The sequence below is a fragment of the Zootoca vivipara genome, chromosome 6 (genome assembly GCF_963506605.1).
Source record: "Zootoca vivipara chromosome 6, rZooViv1.1, whole genome shotgun sequence".
NCBI classification, from domain to species: domain Eukaryota; kingdom Metazoa; phylum Chordata; class Lepidosauria; order Squamata; family Lacertidae; genus Zootoca; species Zootoca vivipara.
In genome coordinates, this window is record NC_083281.1 from 59,960,146 (window position 1) to 59,980,519 (window position 20,374).

Below are 20,374 nucleotides of genomic sequence, written 5' to 3' on the forward strand. Positions count from 1 at the left end.
TCTACATGGTTCCTTATAGTTATTCTTTGTCGCTTGCCATGCAACCAGTCCACAGTTTGGCCCACTGTGGAGGAAAGGGCCAAGGAGAGGATACATCCTCTTTTCAGGCCATTCTTGATCCTCGTTGTGACTTGGCTTTAGTATCTGGGACTTAATTTTTTCCCCCAAAAAGTTAATTCTACAAACTTCTAGCAAGGGGTGGGTGAGATAGCAAGCGTCAATTCTACACACACTCCTTTCTCAGGGTGTGTGTGGGCAGGGGAGATATGCAGGCCATGCAGCTCCCAGGCCATCTCTCCTCCCCCCCCCTCCCCGCCACCATCCGGTGTTCCTCTCCCAGGCCCCAGCACATGTGCTGTCTGTCAGAGCCTGGTCTCGGTTATTTTAGCTCTGCTCATAGCTCTGCTCTCTGTGTGTGAGAGAGAAGGAATGGGACGGAGGCTGTCCAGCTCTGCGCTCTGCCTGAGGCACAACCACTAGCAAGCCATTATGGCCACCCCTTTCTGGCTCACCTCCTTCCTGCTGGCCATGTTGTGGGCTCAGGTAAGCACCGGACAGGGCAGGTGTGTCAGCCTGGAGCAGAGAGCAATGGGAGTGAGTGGGGCGGTGGAGGTCCTTCTCTGGACTCCAGGGCATCAGGGACTTCAGTTAGGTGGAGGGTCCTGTGTGCAATAGAGTCCCATCACAAAGTCATTTCCACCTGGAGAACCAATCAGGTTTTCCCTCGCCACCAGGGTCCATCTGATTGACTGATTTGCAGCCAGGAGGAATTTTGCCAGCCTCTCTGTCCTAGGCAAGGCTTATGCTGTGCCAAGGACAGTAAGACAGAACACGTGGTGGAATATACACGTCCAGGCTTCCAGCTAGCTGCTGAGCTACGTTCAAGGTGTTGGTTTGGGTGTATAGACAGCTAGGGACCAGGATATCTGAAGCATTGTCTCCCTCCTTATCTAGCCAATCAGTCACTGAGCTCTGAAGGTGAGGGCCTCCTGTAGATATGATTATTATTTATTGAATTTATATACCATCCTATACCTGGGGGTCTCAGGGCGGTTCAGAGAATAATATCAAGATATAAAACCACAAAATGCATAATAAAAATAAAAACAACAACCCAGTAGCCCTCCCCCCCCGCCCCCCCAAAATCCCACCTCTTACCCAGCGGTCTGCTCCTCATAATGTAGAAATTCAGTCTTTTGTATGTGTTGTATGGGATCCTGCATGACAGGTCGCCTTTTCTACCTGTAATCTCTACTGCCTTGGGAATTTAACAGATTAATCTGTGCTTTTTCTGTATACACCTGTGCGATTGTGTTTTGGTCAGTGTTTGGAATGAGCTGGTTTGGCTTAACTAAGTTCACTGAATTAGTTCAGAAATGTCTGGAGCATAATTCAAAGTGGCTCCCGTAATTGCCAGGTTTTGTTCATTATGGGGGTAGGCATTGAGACAATTTCTCTAGTTCAACTCTGTGTGGTTCCCCCCACCTTTGGCTCTTTAAGCTTCAAGATGATCATTGTTTGGAAAAGTACGGTAAATTAAACCATTCACATGCCACTGTGTGTGCCCATGGATGTTTTCTTAGTCTTCTTAAGTGTGTTTTGTAATAGGCAGCTTGTAACAGTTTGAGTACTGGGAAAGAAAAATTGCTGAGGATCACTTGAATAAACTTGAATTCAGCTGAACTGAATGTGAACCGAACTACTTGGTTTTGTATAGGGACAAACGTGAACTGAAATTAGTTCCTTTTGGGGCATGTTGAACGTGAGCGAGAACTTGTTCCTTTTCAAAATGAATTTTCCAAGCTCTGATTTAATTTTCTCTTCAAATACTTGTGCAAAACTCTGTGTGTGTGCGTGTTTCTAATAAAGCTTTACTTAAACCATAACCCAACAAGTGTGTCCAACTGCACCAAGGTGGAATTCAGCAGGTGAATGCACTTGATGGACCAGATAATAATAAGAAAGTTTGTAGGAGTTTCCAGATCAAAATTATTTCACCTAATCAAACAAATCTCCTAATTAAACATTAAATTCTTAAACATCATTCTGTCCGTTCTTAGAAAGTTCTGAAAACTGAGACCGGCATTGGCACACCAGACCCCACACCATCTCTCTCTTTTTTTTCCCAGCCTTCTGAACTTACAAAAAAACCCAACCCACATTTTTTATAGTCAGGGTGCTGGGCAGGCATGTACACAGTTCACAGAATCATAGAATTGAAGAGACATGGGTCCTCAAGGATCATCTAGTCCAACCCCTTGCAATGCAGATGCTTATGTTGTTATTTTTACTTTGAAAATATATTTTTCCTTTTCTATAACATCCCCCACCCCAGTAAATTCATTCAGCATCAGGGCAGCAAGAGCAAATTTCATTTTATTCCCATAGTCACAGCGGTGCTGCTATTTACATGTGTTCCAAACGCAAAACTGCACTTGTAACTTCCTTTCTTTCAATCTGGGTTGGCAAACTGTGGTTTGTTGCTCTAACTACATATCAGGATTGGAGGAGGAGGACAGTGCCAAATGGGAAGGGGGTGGGGAGAGCAGAAATGCTCGTGGTGTGCTCCACAACTGGCATAATTACACCTGGCCCTCTAAAGTGTTCCCCATAAGACCCTTTTAAGTCCAGGGTGTGAAATTACCAAGCCGTGGCACTGAATCCACAGCAAATCCACTGTAAGTCCAGCACATGTGTTCTGAAGGAGGAGGGGTTGGGAGTTAAGTTGAACAAGTCTCACCCGACTTCAGAAAGGAAACTTCAAGCCCCTGGAGAATATTTAGCTTGGACACATCTGGCTTGGGCCGGGCGGGGGGGGGGGAGTAAGGAAGTTCTGCCATTACAGACCATTTTCTGATTTCTGCAATAGGGAGAGCACCTATGTCAAAGGGGAGGGGGGTGGCGACTTTGTTTGGAGTGCAAGTTGGTAACCCTGTGGCAGTTCACCACTCTTGGAAAATGCCCCCGCCTCTTCAGGTGGAGATGTTGGCTTGTTCCTTTAACCTCTAAGCAGCTTCACGTAAATGTCCTGGGATCTCTCCACTCTATTCCATCATAGCTGAAGAAAAAAATATGTTTTATCAGGGGGCTTTAGAACTCTCTCCAACAGAACTTCTCAATGCCGGCGGTGGGGAGGGGGGAAATAGTTTACACCAGGCATCCCCAAACTTCGGCCCTCCAGATGTTTTGGACTACAATTCCCATCTTCCCTGACCACTGGTCCTGTTAGCTAGGGATCATGGGAGTTGTAGGCCAAAACATCTGGAGGGCCGCAGTTTGGGGGTGCCTGGTTTACAGGTTGGCTTCATGAGGAAGTCCCAACAGACTGCTTAGAAAACTATAATGTGTTTTCAGGGAGAGACAGGCCTTCTGCAAATGTGGGCTGTTGTGCCCTGCGAGAGAAAGGTGATGTCTCCAGGTCCCAAAGGAGCCTGCCTTCATTTTAGCCGCACACTCTGTCCACACTCTCATTTCACAATCCTCAATTGTTAGGGCAAGGAGATATGTAAAGAAGGATGCCCCCAGCCCACCAGCAATGAGTCTCATAGGCATGTAGAGCAAGGTATTTCTGCTGCTGCAGCTTTTCTAACTCCTGCAAAGGAAAGCCTTCCTCCTCTTCCTTTGCATCAAGCTGGAATGTCCTCTCCATCCCACCCCCTTGCGCCTTGGAAGCCGCTTTGCCCTTATGGCACTTTGGCCTTTGGACCTCCCCCTCCAAAGAGCAGGATGGGATCTGTTGCTTTGCATAGAAAGACACAGAGACTCTTGACTCCTGGGAGGGCACAGGTCCCCTACTCCCTTCAATAACCATCTATTTGGAATGGGAAACTTTCTTTCAATGAACATTAAAAGGCTATGAAACGTCAGAGATAAAGGGAAGCAAAGTTCTAGGTTTCTTCATGGGGGCAGGGTGGTGTAGACGTGGAGGAGAGCAAAGCGATTCGAACTTTGGAGAGCCAGCCACTCTGCAGCAGTGAAAGAGGCATCCCTCCCCCTTTCTGCCAGCTGCCCCCTGAGTCAACAACAAGAGTGAAATGTCCATCCCGGCAGCTGGGAGCATAAAAATGCAACCCACCCCAGTGACCGAGAGCAAAGAAGCTGGAATTCCATGTGGCTTGCATTAGTGACACCCTGAAGCAGAGCTCTTCTTGGAATGATGGCCAGGGAGTGAAGGGGCAGGGCAGGGAAGGAAAGTCCCATACAAAATCCTTCTCCTCTGCTTGACTGCTGGGTGCTTCCACAAACCTCCCTTTTATGCTGAATTTCTGGGTTCTTGCCTACTTGCAGAGAGATGAGCCCCCCATGCTTTGTTTTGTGAGGTCAGCTTCTTGCTTGGGAAGGAGAGAGAGAGCGCACATCAGCCTGGATAGCTCAGTTGGTTAGAGCATGGTGCTGATAATGGCAAGTTTGAAAGTTCGATTCCCGTATGGGACAGCTGCATATTCCTGCATTACAGGGAGTTGGACTACATACCGCAATCCTCAGGGTCTCTTCCAACTCTATGATTCTATGTACATCCCCTTCAACAAGTTGGAAGGTGGGCAGTATACACTGATGTGGGCAGTATACACCTGTCCTGCGTCCCCCAACTTTATACTGCACCCTGGTTCCAAGTAGAAGATATCCTTCCATGCAGTTGCAGATCTGTAAGGCCCTGTCCCAAATCCTAAGCCTTTCCACCGAAGGGGCCCCTCATAGCTTGCGTGAGCAGGGCAGAGTGAAAGGATCCCCTTACAGCGGAGGGCGGGGGGGGGGATGTGGCGTTCTTTGTTGTGCTCCAGGAGGTTCACATACCCTTGGCCACCTGCTGCTGTGGAATCCAGGGCTGGGAGCTGGGTTACATTTCAGGGCAAGTTGGGAGCAAGAGAGATTCAAGACTGGCAGAAATGCTGCATGGGGATGTGAAGTTAAATTCACACCAGTTACGAAAGCATCTCTCCTGGCCTGTGTGGTGTTGCTGTTAGAGTGTTGGCCTGTGACTCAGGAGATCAGGGGCGCTTCCATACCTTCACCATTTTGTGGGGGGGCAGGGCAGTTCAGGTGCATATTGGAGCTTTAAAGGTGAAGGTAAAGGGACCCCTGACCATTAGGTCCAGTCGTGACCGACTCTGGGGTTGTGGCGCTTATCTCGCATTATTGTCCAAGGGAGCCGGTGTACAGCTTCCAGGTCATGTGGCCAGCATGACAAAGCCGCTTCTGGCGAACCAGAGCAGCACACGGAAACGTCGTTTACCTTCCCGCTGTAGTGGTACCTATTTATCTACTTGCACTTTGATGTGCTTTCGAACTGCTAGGTTGGCAGGAGCTGGGACCGAGCAACGGGAGCTCACCCCGTCGCAGGGATTCGAACCGCCGACCTTCTGATCAGCAAGCCCTAGGCTCTGTGGTTTAACCCACAGCGCCACTGGAGCTTTAGGTTTGTGTATAAAAAATACTCTTGTCTCCCTACTGAAATGAATCCACTCCTGAAGAAAGAATCAGACTTTCACAGTGTGGGATGAAGAAATGACTGTCAGAAAGACATATGGATACCCCACAAGCAAATCAGGACAAATGCTCAATAAATAGGTCATTCAGAAGAACTCCAGGGTTCAAATCTACCACTTGGCCATGAAGCTCATTTGGTGACCTTGGGCTATTCCCTGTCTCTCAGCCTCACCTGCAAGGATAAAATTGTGAGGATAAAATTGGGATGGGGAGAGCAATATGTTGCACCTTGATCTCCATGGAGGAAAGGGGGGTTGTAAATGTAATAAATGCACTAGCATAAAAATTGAACAAGGCAACCAGTCTCTGGGGAGATTTTGCCAACGTTTGCACTGCAGCCTTGTCTTTGCCTGACCCATGGAGCGACTGACGGGATGGGGCTTGTGTGAAGGCGGGGCAGAAGCTCATCTCAGTCTCTTCTCTGCAAGGCTCCCAGCCGCAGCAGGAGGGCAAGCGGGTCTTTTCTTAGAAGCTGGGTGCCATGGAAGTCTGCCAAAGCAAGATGGGAATAACGTGGGAAAGGAGCTGAAGGAGGGTCCAGCCGTTCAAAATAGAAACAAAAATAGATCTCACAGGGAAGGAATGAGAGGCAGGAAGCAGCCATCGCCTCCCTTGGGTCAGAAGCTCAGTGTAGCATAGCCTTCACTGTGCCAAAATCTGGGCTGGGATCTTGGCTGGCTCACGAGGAAGGCCAAAGTAGATCAGTGCTAGAACATCTGCTCTGCATGCAGAATGTCCCAGCTTCTGTCTCCAGGTAGGGCTGGGAGAGACCCTTGCCTGAACCTCTAGAGAGCCGCTGCCAGTCAGTGCAAGTGATACTAAGCTAGGAGGACTGATGGGCCTGAGTCGGTCTAAGGCAACTTCCTCTGTAAGAAGTCCAGCTGTCTCCATTCAGCTGCTTAAGAGAGGGGAGATGTGGAGGGAGCAGGGAGCAGCAGCACATTCTCAGCCGGCTCCCACAGTCCCCTTGCTTTTTATAGCCAACAGGTTCTGCTAGTATCCACACCGTGATGGCACGGAGACAGGCAGCAGATAAAAGCTTTCTCTCCCTCTCTTATGACACTAGAAATTTGTGAACACCCAGTGGAGCTGAATGTTGGAAGAGTTAGAGGACAGATGAAAGTGCCCCTTCATGCAGCACATAGTTAATTAAACTATGGAACTCATTCCTGCAGGCAGGTAGTGCTGGCCACAGACTTGCGTGGCTTTAAAAGAAGATTGGGCAAATTCATGGAGGAGAGGGCTATCAAAGACTACTAACCATGAGGTCTATGTTCTGTGTCCCCACAGTCAGAGGAAGTAATGCTTCTGAATGCCAGATGCTGGAAACAGCAGAAGGAGAGAGGGCTCTGGTGCTTGGGTGCTGTTTGCCAGTTTCCCACAGGCCACCGTGAGAACAGGGTGCTGGACTAGATGAGCCCCCTCTGGCCTGGAGGAGAACAGAAGAAGGGCCCTGCTGGTTCAGGCCAGAGGGGAGCCATCTAGTCCAGCTCCCTGTTCTTGCAGTGTCTGACCAAATGCTTCTGGGAAGCCCAAATGCATGGCCAGGGCTTGGGATAAGAGCTTGGGCTACTTTTGATGGGAGAGCAACCTAGGATTCATCCTCCTAATAGGGGGTTGAGCAAATCACAAAGAATAATTTTAATGTATTCTGATTAAAAGCCTTGGTGATTAGGTGACATAAAAATGCCTTAAACCAGTGGTTCACCAAAACATATTTGCCTATGGACCACCTGGAGTTGTCGCCTTTGTAATGTGCTGTACAGTACTAGATGCTGTATGATTTTTCAATTTAGTTTTGGATTGCTTCTTGTATTTTTTAATATAGTATATTTTATTGTATTACACCTTGGATTCCGTAGAATTCAAATTTCAATATAATAAAATGCAATGTAAGAATAACCCAATTAAAAAGCAATGAGTATTTAATGCAACAGACTGTCTTTCACCTTCAACCACAAATCCATGCACACAGCAAGGACCAACACGATGTTTGTGGGCCAGTGGTGGTCCACAGACCACAGTTTTTAGGGACTCTGCCATAAACAAACAAACAAACTCCCAGCCACTGTCCATATCACTGGGACCACTCACTGACAGCTGTCCATCTCTCTGCAATATGCAAAAAACCAGGAATCTGCCTTGTTACCTGCTCACCTGTCAATCACAACATTGCTGCACTGACTCCCTGGCATCAACCTGCCTCCTTTGTTGTGCTCTAGCAGCTCCTGAGCTGTGTAAGACCCTTCCTCACCATTTTCTCCAGGACTGTAGCGTGGCCCTTCCCCCCAGGACAGCAAACACGCAGCTGCTCCCTACCACAAAGGGTTCTTGGGTTACCAGAGAGAAATGCACAACCCACACCTGGCTCTTAGCAATCACTACATCCCACAGCTAGATGCTTTCAGCCATTGGCTGCTGCAAGATAAGAACAGAACATAGGAGCCCTGAAGTTGAATCAGGCACATCTAGTCCAGCCTCATCCCTTCTTGGAGGCGGCATGCATCTCAATGCTAGTTGCTGGAAAGTTCCGGACAGGGACAGAGCTGTTGCGCTCATGTCCTGCTTGCAGTCTTCCCACAGATTGGCCACTGTGAGAACTGGATACTGCATCAGATGTGCCTTTGGCCTGATCCAGCAGGCTCTTTTTATGTCCTTATGTCCTTATCCTGTTCTCACGGTGGCCAGCTATAAGGGCTCATCCACACTTCCTCTCATCCTGCTCTTTCCCCCGGAGAAAACTGTTCTTTGGCACTCAATAAGAGCAAACGGCAATTCAGGTTTTCTCTGGATTGACGTTTGCTCCAAGTTAGCACTAAAGAGGAAGCTTTCTCTGGGAAAGGAGTGGGGCAAGGAGAAAACCACTCCGACCCATGCCTGGAAAGTGCAGGTCAAGTGGGAGACCACTCCAACCCATGCTTTCTAGGCACAGGACCAGCAGAAGTATGGATGAGCCCTCAGTGTCCCTTGGAAGAAGCCCCTAAGCAGGACCTCAGTACAACAGCATTTTCCTTGCTTGTGATTTCCAGCAACTGGTATTCAGAGACATGCTGCCTCCAACATGGAGGGAAAACAGTGGCAAGGAGACATTGGTAAATAGCCTTATCTTCTGTGAATTTATCTTTTAAATCTACTCAAGGACTGATTGTACGCTCAAGTTCTCAACCTAGTTGAATCGGATGCTGGAGCTGGGTAGGGGCAGGGAGTGAGGGAGCTGGCCTGGAAGAGGACAAAAAAGTTTTATTTCTGCTGGATCTTCATTTTACAATACTTATAACCTCCTTTCTCAGCTGAAAACATGATGAGCCAAAGCAGCTCATGCAGAACACAGAACAGCCATGAAATTAAAGCCAAAACAGAAGGCATAAAATAACCGGGGGGGGGGGAATGCAGCAAACACAATAGTAACCCCCTGAAGTCTTCAATATGTCAGAGACTGATATAGTGTCTTTTCCCCCCTAGCAGGATGTCTGTTGCTCTGAAGAGGAGGTCCATAGCAGCCCCCCAGTACTGCATCTAAAGCAGCAGAAGGATGGGACAGGAAGGGTGAAGAGGGCTTGGGTGATCCCTCCCATCAGCGTGTCAGAGAACCATAAGCGGCTCCCCCATGTTTTGGTGCAGGTAAGGAGGAGAATGTGCAGTTTGGCATTCGACAGTGGTGGACAGTGTTGGTTCAGGAGAGGGCTTGGGGACCAAAGAAGCACCCCTCTCTTCCCCCCCTGGTGTGATGTTTCCATGGCTGCTCCTGCTCTCTGCTTGCATCCCACCAAGGTCTGCATTTCGGCTTCTGACCCAGGATCGTGCCTTGGAAGGAAATGTCTGGGCTGAGCCAGCCCTAAGATTCCCCACAGTGACCTTCATTGAGATGCTGAGTGTTGCCATGTGAATAGCACAGCACCCTGCAGAAACACGCCCACTTACTCATTGTGCTCATTGCTGGATCCAGTGCAGAGGCCACCACCCTTCCTTACAGCCCCATCACAATCAACCAGGTTGCGGCTGCTTCTCTCCCTCCCACTCTGCCTCTGAAGGCAGGTTAAAAATACAGCCTGACAATGGCACACATCCTTCAATACATGCAGTGCTCACCTACAGCCATACCGGTTCATTACACCATGAATGTTGACCGTAAGCACTGGATATGTTTGTGGCCTTTGTTATGGTGAAGGCACAGCTGCATTTGCCACGGCAGGCTCCCCCACACCTGCAGCTTGCAGGCATCCATGTGGCAGTCCCTCCTTGCACAACAGCACATGCATTCACAAGGAAACTGGCCCCCGCCTCCCAAGGACGTTGCACCGTGCAGCGAGCCTTTCTTGGCTCAGTGGCAGAGCTTTGCAAGCAGAAAGTCCTCCCAGGTTCAACCCCCAGTGGCATCTCCAAGTAGGGCTTAGAAAGACTCCCTACCCAAATCTCCCTGGAGAGCCACTGCCAGTTAGTGTAGAGATAATATCACACTAGATGGAATAAGGCAGCCTTCTATGTTCCTGAGCCTGGTTGGGATTTAAGTCACATCTGAGTACGGAGAGGGGGAAGGGCAGCACCTGTGGGCAGGAGCAGGGGAAGTGCCTGCCCTCTCCCAGCACACAGGGTTAATCTCCCTTTTGTAGATTAAATCAGACAAGCAGCAGCCCGGAGGTGTGATCTACAGCATCAAGGGTCCAGGAGTGGATGAAGATCCCAAGGGTGTGTTCTCCATCGATAAACGCAACGGGAAAGTCTACCTCAATACTGTGCTGGACCGCGAAAAGAATGACCGCTTTCGGGTAAGGAAAGCCCAACTCCGAGGTTCATTGCAGCTCTGGGGGGTGTTTTAAGTTTCAGGACTGAGCATGAAAATGTTGGTGGTGGTGATGATAAGGTGCTTCTGAGCATGCTCAAAATGTATTTCCCTGAATAGACTCCACAACCCTGAGATGTCCGAGATGTTGAGTTGTTACAGGCCAAGCTGGCTGGAGCTGATGAGTTTCCAGAACCAGAATATTTTAAGGGTGAAAGAATCATAGAACTGTAGAGTTCCTTATTTGGGGGTCATTATGCATGCATTTGTGAATGTTGCACAAAAACAGTGCTTTTGATCAAAGATACTTATTGTGGATATTGAAGGGGACAGTCTCCCTGGTTATGTGTGGATCTTATAAGACAGAACTAGGCTTATCTTGATAATCACCTGATAATAACATGATGCCTCTTGCTTTGCCCATGCCCAGCTCAGGGCCTTTGCACTAGACCTGAGTGGAGTTCCACTGGAGGATCCCACAGACCTGGAGATTCTGGTCATGGACCAGAATGACAACCGGCCCCTCTTCCGGCAGGCTGTGTTTGCTGGGCACGTGATGGAAGAAGCTCCCCCAGGTGGGTGTGCCAGACCCTCGCATGGTTCTTCTTTAATACAGATGAGCCAATTCTCTGTCTCCGAGCCCATCAAGGTTGGTTGAACTGGAAGCTGAGGGTGGGGAACTGTGAGAAACAGGTAGCAGCTGGTAGGAATGACCTTCCCCTGCCTTAGACCTTTGAGAGTTTGTATGCGACAACGGTTGCACGAATATTGATAGCCCAAAACTGGAAAGAGGAAAAAACTCCCACCGAAAAAGATTGGCAAATTAAGTTAATGCTGAGATAAATTAACAGGAAGACTCAGAAATCAAGACAATAATGAATTTTAAAATGAATGGGAAATTTTTTATGGCATATATGTCAAAGCATTGTATACAAGTTGATATATCAGCAGGATTCTAAAAAACATTTGCAGTATTATGATAACAGATCAAACTGGATACGTACAGATGGAAAATATGATTTGGACATGCATGAATTAACAATAAATATAATGGAACCATGGAGAGGGTAGTGGGAAGTCAAGGGATTGGAGAAATCCCACATTTCGATATTGTATTGATGGTATAAACATTTTTAATGTTTACTGTATATGATGTTTGTTATAATTAAAACCAATTATATATATATATTATATATGACCTTCAAGAGTTCTGCCAGTCAATGTTGACACCACTGGGCTAGATGGGAAAATAGATTGTCCTGGTGGAATAAGGCATCTCTGTTCCTTCTCAGGTACCTACGTGATGACAGTAGAAGCCACAGACGCAGACGACCCTGAGACAGACAATGCCGCAGTGAGATATTCCATCCTGGGACCAGAGATGGGAAACGTCTTCACCATTGACGAGCTGTCAGGGGAAATTCAAACAGCCCGAGCTGGGTTTGACCGGGAGGTACAAGCCTGTCAATGTTTGTCTCAGAGCTTGAGGGTGGAATGCAGTCGTGGGTGACAAGTCAGTAGGCGCCAAAGAGCAGAGTGGACTGTATGGTGCACCAAAGAGTGAATCCAGTGGAAATCTGGGATGAAGCGTTATTTCTCATTTGCATCTGCACACAAACTTTGATCATTTGAATCCTTAGGGCAGGGGTAGGCAACCTCAGGCCCGTGGGCCAGATGCGGCCCAATCGCCTACTAAATCCGGCCCGCGGACGGTCTGGGAATCAGCATGTTTTTACATGAGTAGAATGTGTGCTTTTATTTAAAATGCATCTCTGGGTTATTTGTGGGGCAAAGGAATTCGTTCTTCTTTTTTTCAAAATATAGTCCAGCCCACCACATGGTCTTGAGGGACAGTGGACCGGCCCATAGCTGAAAAAGGTTGCTGACCCCTGCCTTAGGGTCTATTTTGTTACAACATTCCCAATTTTGAAAGCTATTGGGCTGAGAGTTATTGAAAAAACAAGGACAATCATTTTGAATGCAGCACATTAACACTGTAACATTATTGCCCTGAATTATTTTTAATAGTGACACACACACACACATACACAATCAGTATGTCTCAAAACTATACTTGAAAAATTGAAATGTCAGGATATGATTTGCAGTATTCTAAAAATACACCAAAATTTTATTTTATTTTATTTTATTTGCAAAAATCCAGTACAGATAAGCTTTGACCTACCATCTTATGGAAAGAAAGGTGGGACAGAAAACCAGGTTTTTAAACTTATCTGACACTAGTAGCCTCACACCCAGCATTGCTGAATAATTCTAAGAAACAAGAACAACAAAAATCAGTGCAGTTTTGAACTTGGAGGTTTAAATTGGTGCAATTTTTAAAGTTTCGCTCCACCATCTTGATTCAGAATGATGCCCAGATGTATCCAAATATAACATCTGAAGAGGTGTCCAAACGTATAGAGAACTGACAAACAACTTTCCGAAAGATATTGTAGATATGGAACCCAGGGATGAATAGGCAGATCCTAGGACCGTGTGAATGACATGCTTCCCTCTCTGGCTCGTCCCCTCTTCCCCACACCATCACCTACCTCTGCTCCTCTCCACACAGGTCATCGGCATTTACAACCTGACGCTCCAAGTGGCAGATATGTCCGGAGAGGGTCTGGCCACCACCGCCACAGCCGTTATCTACGTGGATGACATAAATGATAACCCGCCCGAGTTCACGGAGAAAGAGGTGGGGAGCCCACCCCACCCACTGAGAAGGCAGCAGGCAGAACCTGTGGGAGAGGAGACTATAAAGGACCCTGGCTGGGTTCTTTATCCAGCTGGTGTGGCTGGAAGTTCCTTCTGCTCCATTTGAGTGGAGTTAGGGGCCTGAGAGTGCAGTGGAGCAGGGCTTTGTTTGGCCTCTCCAATATCTCCTGCATAATAACAACAGCAACGAAACCCACTCCAGTTGTGAAGCAGGAGGTGATCCATGCCGATGAATCAGTGCAGCCCACAAAACGCATCAAGTGTGGGCCATAGCGCACAGGCTGCTCCTCCCAAGCCCCTTGGCAGCATCTAATTGCTTTTATCATTATTGTTTATTCCCGACGCTTCCTCCGACAAAGAGTTCAAGATGCCGCGCATGGTTCTGCCCCTTCTCCAGTTCTCCCTCAAAAACCAGAAAGAAGGGGAAGACTGTGCCCTGCAAAGTGTGCCCTGGCAGATCTAGCCAGGCCAAAGTACTGAATAACTCCCCCCCCCCCGCTTTCTCTTGCAGTTCTCCATGGAGGCCCCTGAGAACAAGCAAGGTGTGGTCATTGGGCGGGTGCTGGTCCAAGACAAGGACCTCCCTGGTTCTCCCAACTGGTTGGCTAAGTTCACCATTCTGGAGGGGGACCCCAACGGGGCTTTCGCCATCCACACCGACCCCCTCACCAACGATGGCGTCATCTCCCTGGTGAAGGTAAGGAATGGCATTCAGCTGGACCCATCCCTGGAGCCTGTTTAGAGCAGCAGGTTCAGCCTGGGAATTATGGCCAAAGCACTGGGTGCTAATGAGCATGCACAGAGTGTGTTCTGCTCACCATGGAGTAGCCATAGCCTTTCCTATTCCCTAGATATGAGGCTTGGGGTGTGGACTTTAAGGGGAGAGGGATTTACAGGCTAGCTCTCTTTGTGGAGTTTAAATAAAGGCACACAACCCCAAACTTTAAACAAGCAAGGTAATGATAACAAGAGTACCTCTCACTATGTGCTAAGGGCCTGTCTATCAGCACAGGGTATCCACAACCGGTTGCCAGTCTTCCTGGATGAAGGGAACAGGATTCTGGGGCCAGAAGCCACAATACGCAAGGTGGATTTGAGCTCTTGCAGCTCTTGCTTTAGCTATCAATAGCTGGTTGAAGCTCAAAACAGAGCGGGCAGAGAAAAGGTTGGGAAGCAGGAATGCTGGCCCTGTTTGAGGGATTTGTAACGATGGGAGCAAAAGGGTCCCACGCCACTAACCACGGCTTCACCAACTCTCTGTCCCTATCGTCAGGCCCTCAACCATGAAGAACGGGACCGGTTTGAACTGCTTGTCTCTGTCCAGAACCAAAGTCCCCTGGAGCTGTCTGCCCCCAAGGCTGCCAGGGCCTTGACCACAGTGCGGGTGCGCGTGCTCGATGCCAATGAAGCCCCCTTCTTCCGGGAGAATCCCTGGAGGGGAAGCGTGAATGAAGGTGCGCCCCCTGGCACAGAGATAACCCTCTACCGTGCCAGTGACCCAGACACCCAGCAAGGGCAGCAACTCAGGTGAGCTGGGCCAGAGGGCTTCGGGCTACCGTCCAAGGAGATACTAAAGGTAAAGGGACCCCTGACCATTAGGTCTAGTCGTGACCGACTCTGGGGTTGCGCGCTCATTTTGCATTATTGGCCGAGGGAGCCAGCGTATAGCTTCCAGGTCATGTGGCCAGCATGGCAAAGCCGCTTCTGGCAAACCAGAGCAGCACACGGAAACGCCGTTTACCTTCCCGCTGTAGCGGTTCCTATTTATCTACTTGCATTTTGACGTGCTTTCGAACTGCTAGGTTGACAGGAGCTGGGACCAAGCAATGGGAGCTCACCCCGTCACAGGGATTCGAACCGCCGACCTTCTGATCAGCAAGCCCTAGGCTCAGTGGTTTAACCCACAGCGCCACCTGGGTCCTCAAGGAGATACTAGGGAGCAGAAAAAAAAACCCAGGGCTTGGTGGGAATCTGCCCTTCCAGAGCTACAGACCAAATGCATGGCTTGGTGTCTGGCATAAAATTCAGCACCGCAAGGACTGCAGCTCCTGTTCCCCTTTTTGTTTTAAATAAGTCTCTAGCCTTTATGGCCAAGAAGAAAAACATACCAACTCGCAGAAACAAACGAAAAGTCCTGCTGGATCAGGTCAAACGCCTATTTAGTCCAGCATCCTGTTCCGACAGTGGCCAACTAGATGTCTATAGGATACCCACAAGCAAAACCTGAGTGCAACAGCATTTTCCCCCATTGTGGTTTCCAGCAACTGGTATTCAAAGGCATACAGCCTCCAACAGTCAGGGGAGAGCATAGTTGTTATGACAGTGTTTTGTGTGAGCCTCCTCCACCACACAAGCCCAATTTATCTCCCAGATGTGTGTGGCATCCTGGCGAGTGTGACTTTGCCTCTAGGAAAGCAAATGCTGTTCGTGTTCATGAATACCCCCCCACACACACACACAATATTAGCATCTCTTTATCTGACCTGCATCCTCAGGTACTTCCAGGCCTCTGACCTGGCCAGCTGGCTGCAAGTGGACCCTGACTCCAGCCTGGTGCAGACACGACAGACGGTCCCCCCACGCTCAACATTCCCAGGCGGCTGGTACACCTTGCAGATCCTGGCCAGCGATAATGGTGAGAAGGTCGGGCAGAGAGTGGGAGAGGACAGGAGCAGGCCCATGGCTACAAGTTCACTGTAACAGGGCCAGGGAATCACTGCAAAACAGCCGGCATGGAGACGCAAGACACCTGACCTTGTTGCTTGCAGAGCATCTACACATCTTTCAGTTAGTGTCACTCATTCGTTCCCATACTTTTCAGTGCATTTCCTTGTCGCTTTTCAAGCAGGAAAGTCAAGGGCTGTTGTTTATAGTGGAGGTTTTGTTACACTGGGGCGGCAGAGGCCTTTGATCCACTTTAAGTGCACAAATCGAATGTTATGATAGGTGCTTGAATCCCCCCCCCCCCGCAAAATCCTGAGTCTGAAGCTGCCCTTAGAGAGTCTCAGAAGGGTATATTATTGGATCATAGAAAAAAGTCTGGTTCCAAGATGCCCTTGGGAGAGTTTGCAAGAAAAGTAGCCTTTATTTGTCACAAAGCATCTGGTAATCAGATAGAGATTTCCCCTCCACATGGAAGTTCTATTCCTTCCAAGTAATAGTCAGTGACAGGGCAAGGCCAAGACATTTTGCTGATGGAGGTGGCCAAGACGTCTCCTCTGCCTTTCCATGCATAGGAGGTGACTGGGCTGGTAGTTGGATCTGCTGCCAACAGGGTAGCATCGTATGCATCTGAAGGCAGCAAGCTAGTTTAGGGACTGAGGGATAAGTAACTTTAGGACAAGCCACATGGAACAGAGAGCTCTAGCCTCCAACCAGAGGGAATTCCCAGGGGCTCAGGAAGAACAGCCTGCAACCGCCTAAGGCAGCTTCCTCACACTGCTTATCGTTAGGGCCAGCCCTAGTCACAATTAAAGCTATCCCTTAGGAATGCATCTACGTTCTCCTGCTTTTTGTTTAGGAAACCCGTCCCTGACAGCTACGGGGACCCTGTCCATTGAGGTGCTGGAAGTCAACGACCATGCTCCTCTTCTGCTTCCGGTGACTAGCGAGCTATGCAGCCAGGGCGGACGCCTGGTGCTGAGCGCCACTGATGACGACCTGGCTCCCCACGCTGAGCCCTTCCACTTTCGCCTCAGCCCTGACATAGCTCAGAATTGGACTCTCGGACACATCAATGGTAACCTTGGCCTGGTGGGAGTCAGCACCCCTCCATTTTGCAGAGGGTGGGAAAGAGATTCAACCAGGGATGGCCTCAGTGTTTGGCATTCCCAGTCAATTCCAAGGGCCCTGAGCACCCCACCTTAAAAAAAAATACATTGACCTGGCTCTCTGAGCAAGGCTGGGCCACAAAGTCCAGCCACCATTTTAATTTCCTTCAATATCACTCCAAGATATTGTGGGAAATTAAAGTGGCAGCTAGGCTCAGCTTCCTGGCACTGCTTGTCCCTCAGCATGGCTGCCCCCAAGTAAGCCAGTCAGTGGGCACCTTGTCCTGGGACCCCTCAGACCCACTTGGATTGGTCTTCCTGTAAAGGTAACAGAAAGCATTATGGGAGGGGGGGTGCAGAAGAATAGGTAGAGACAGGCTCCTGCTTGCTCCATCCTCCTCCCTGAAATCCCCCCCCCCATCTGTTACAGACACCCATGCACTGCTGCAGACTGAAGGAGAAGTGGACCTAGGGCTCCACGCCCTGCCGCTGCTTATCAGTGACTCGGGGACGCCGCCCCAGGTGCGAGAGCAGCTCCTGAATGTCTCTGTGTGCCCCTGCGACAAGTGGGGCTCCTGCCAGGCTCACGTTGCTGCTGTGGTGGGTGCTGTGGCAGGCCTGAGTTTCGGGGCCTTGATGATCATCCTGAGCTGCACCATCCTGCTCCTGCGTAAGTGTGATGCACCTCCTGTTCCTAAAAGGGCATTGTGCTGGGGCATGTCTGATGTGGTTCAGTCCCTCAAGCTCAACCTAATGGTAGGGCCGGCCTGGCCAGTGGGACCCGAGGTACAATGTCAGAGCAGGCTTCTTGCGTCTCTTACTTGCTCATGAGTAGGAGCTGCCAAACAACAGCTGCGTGCCATGCTATGCAGAGGCCTGGGCAGCCACCACATATAGCCAGGCCTTTTGGGAAGCAACTTGGGCTCTGGAACTTTTCACCAAGTCCTCCCTGCTGCTCCTCCAAAAATGGAGAGAATTGTTTCTGCTTCCACTGGCCTTTTGAGTACTAATTATTACTTTTCTCTCACACTGCACCAATACCAATGACAAACTTAGTTGGTCTCTAAGGTGCTACCGGAAGGATTTTTTAAATTTTGTTTTGATTTTCTGATGTAATCCATCCATCTATCCCAAAATGTAATATATTAAGGGAAATCGCTGTGCAACACACACACACACACCCATATTAGGAAAAAATGCATAATGGTGTGCATATGAGGAGAAATTCTCGCAAAACTGCTGAAAAAATTCCATGAGGACTTTAAAAAAAAAACTAATATGGAGAATTTAATTTAGGATTGGGCAAAAAGGGAAAAATTGAGAGAAACCAGAATTGAGAGATTTGCTCATTCCTACTTGCAGGAGGCTGGGGAAATGACATGTTTGATGCTCTGCAACACACACACACACACACCTGCTCCTGCTGCTTTTAACCTCTCCCTCTCTGCTTGTAGTCCTGGCCTTGCTGGTGGCTGCGCTGGAGCATTCCCGCCGTCAGGCCTTCCACAAGGGTCTCCTGGGGGGCTCTCAGGATGACTTGAGGGACAACATTGTCAACTACAACGAACAAGGAGGTGGAGAAGAAGACCAGGTGAGACCCCAGATGATATGTGGGGGGTGGGGGTGGGGAAGAGTATGGCAGAGAAGGCAGCCTGAACAATCCATGACGGACTTAAACAACTACGGAACTCACTTCTGCAAGAGGCAGTAATGGCCAGATGGGATGGCTTTAAAGGAGGACTAGACAAATTCATGGAAAATAAGACTGCCCATGGCTCCTGGCCACAATGGCTGGTGGTACATCCGCTGTTGGAGGCAGGAGGGCTCTGAATGCCACTGGCCATGAACTGTGGGTGGGGAGAGCTGGTGTCACACTCAGGTCCTGCTTACAGGCTTCCCATCGGCCATGGTGAGAACAAGGACATTGGGGGCCTCCCAACTTGAATCCACCCACACTTCTGATCCTCATCAGCCAGGCCCCAGCAGGGCCAAGAAGCCGCACCTCTCTCTCTCTCTCTCTTACACACACACACACACACACACACACACACACACACACACACACACACTGGTTGTAAGATCCCTCTTCCTGCCTTTCAGGATGCCTACGACCTCAACCAGCTGCGCAACCCTGACCTCTTCCCCCCACCATCTCTTCGGAGCAAGCCGCCGCACCGGAGGGACGCCCCCTACAGCTACGGCCTGCCTCAGTACCCCCGGCGGCTACCTGCCTGTCCTTCCGACATAGAGGACTTCATCAACGAGGTACTGAAGAGACACATCAGGGGCTGGGAGGATGGCAGTGTGGGGAGAGGAACTGTTGAGGATGGGAGAGGTCAAGTGGGGGCAGAGCGGCAAGTGGGGGGGGAGAACCCTCCCCGATTTTGGCCAAACGGAGCTACCCCCTTCTCAGTTTGGTGCTGGCACAAGTTATCAAGAAGCTGCAGGGCCTATCAGCCAACACAGCAGGAGTGGGGAACTTGGCAAATGGTAGATGTTGCCAAATTCCTGGCTCCCATCACCCTCGGCCTCTGGCTGTGCTGGGAATTGGGAGTCCAGCGATTGCTGCAAAGCTGTAGGCATCCCACCCTTGCGGTGCAAGAGGTAAGGGCTAGGGAAAAGGAGGCCTGGCAAGTAGCTAGCCCTTAATGCCAGCTTGCCCTTTCGGCTCCATGAAGGCTGCAACTTGAACTTTTAAATTTACTTTATTCATTTAGAAATTGTATATCCCACTTTTCACTACCCAGGTCTCAGTTAAGGGGAGAGGGTCCTTAGGATGTGGTTTGTCTTGGTGGTCCTCTGCTGAGCTTCCCTGGCTCTCCTTCCCCTGCAGGGCCTTGAGGCGGCCGACAGTGACCCGAGTGTGCCTCCATACGACACAGCGCTCATCTACGACTACGAGGGCGAAGGCTCGGCCGGCGGCTCGCTCAGCTCCATCCTCTCCAGCTTGGCCGATGAAGACCAGGATTATGACTATCTCAACGAATGGGGCCCACGATTCCGGCGCCTGGCAGAGCTGTACGGTCAATAGCGGGGGTAGGGGGAAGATGGGGGGCGGGAAGGGGAGAGAGGAGAGGCCATTCTAGCAGCCAAGTATGTGCTGGACTCTGCCAGCTGTGGACAGAGACCACGCAGCCCAGTTACCCTCTTGGTCTTTGGCTGGCCCCACTGCCAGCAAAAAACCCTCCTCACAGTAGTGCTACTGCTGTAGTTATGGGGGGGGGTCACTTCCTGTTATGCCACCTACTTCCCCAGGCAGCCATCTTGTAGGTGATAACCACTGCCCACTGTGGGGGAAGGAGGGTATCAGTGACCCTTAAACTCAGGTGCTCCAGGAAGTCGGCACCATTTCCTGGGAAGAGCCAACCCAAAGCAGGGAGGGAAGGCAATGCCAGTCACAGATAGGGGATGAGGGCCCTTTTATATAAGTCCCACTGGCCATTCTCGCCCAAGGCTCTGAGCACCCAGCAGGGAAGTGGATGGAGCCAGATGATGACAACCTAGGTTGGGAAAATTGGGTAGGGGGCAGAAGGCAGTAGCCCCCAGATGAAGGAACCTCCACTGGGCTAGATGGGGACTTGGCTCTGCACCCCCACACCCCTTCCTGAGCAGG

General features: G+C 49.8%; 1 protein-coding gene across 2 annotated transcripts; it reads left to right on the forward strand.

Moving 5' to 3' along the window:
- Positions 1 to 328: 328 nt before the first annotated feature.
- CDH15 (cadherin 15) lies at positions 329 to 19,803 on the forward strand. 2 transcript variants are annotated; one of them, XM_035116925.2, is made up of 14 exons: positions 329 to 543; positions 8,950 to 9,108; positions 10,098 to 10,253; positions 10,698 to 10,842; positions 11,560 to 11,720; positions 12,843 to 12,971; positions 13,503 to 13,688; positions 14,265 to 14,518; positions 15,487 to 15,626; positions 16,512 to 16,730; positions 17,192 to 17,431; positions 18,216 to 18,352; positions 18,862 to 19,026; positions 19,595 to 19,803. In XM_035116925.2, exons 1-14 carry the CDS (start codon positions 490 to 492, stop codon positions 19,790 to 19,792), a joined length of 2,343 nt encoding a protein of 780 aa, XP_034972816.2. In that variant the 5' UTR covers positions 329 to 489; the 3' UTR covers positions 19,793 to 19,803. The 2 variants fall into 2 exon arrangements, with proteins under 2 accessions (XP_034972816.2, XP_034972818.2); XM_035116927.2 differs by having other exon boundaries at positions 8,953 to 9,108.
- The last annotated feature ends 571 nt before the right edge of the window (positions 19,804 to 20,374 follow it).

Excerpts from the sequence above, each read along its gene's own strand:
- CDH15 (XM_035116925.2), top strand. The coding sequence starts at position 490 with ATGGCCACCCCTTTCTGGCTCACCTCCTTCCTGCTGGCCATGTTGTGG. Across the intron at positions 9,109-10,097 it reads TCCCCCATGTTTTGGTGCAG|ATTAAATCAGACAAGCAGCA; the intron begins GTAAGGAGGAGA and ends TCCCTTTTGTAG. Across the intron at positions 12,972-13,502 it reads CCGAGTTCACGGAGAAAGAG|TTCTCCATGGAGGCCCCTGA; the intron begins GTGGGGAGCCCA and ends TTTCTCTTGCAG.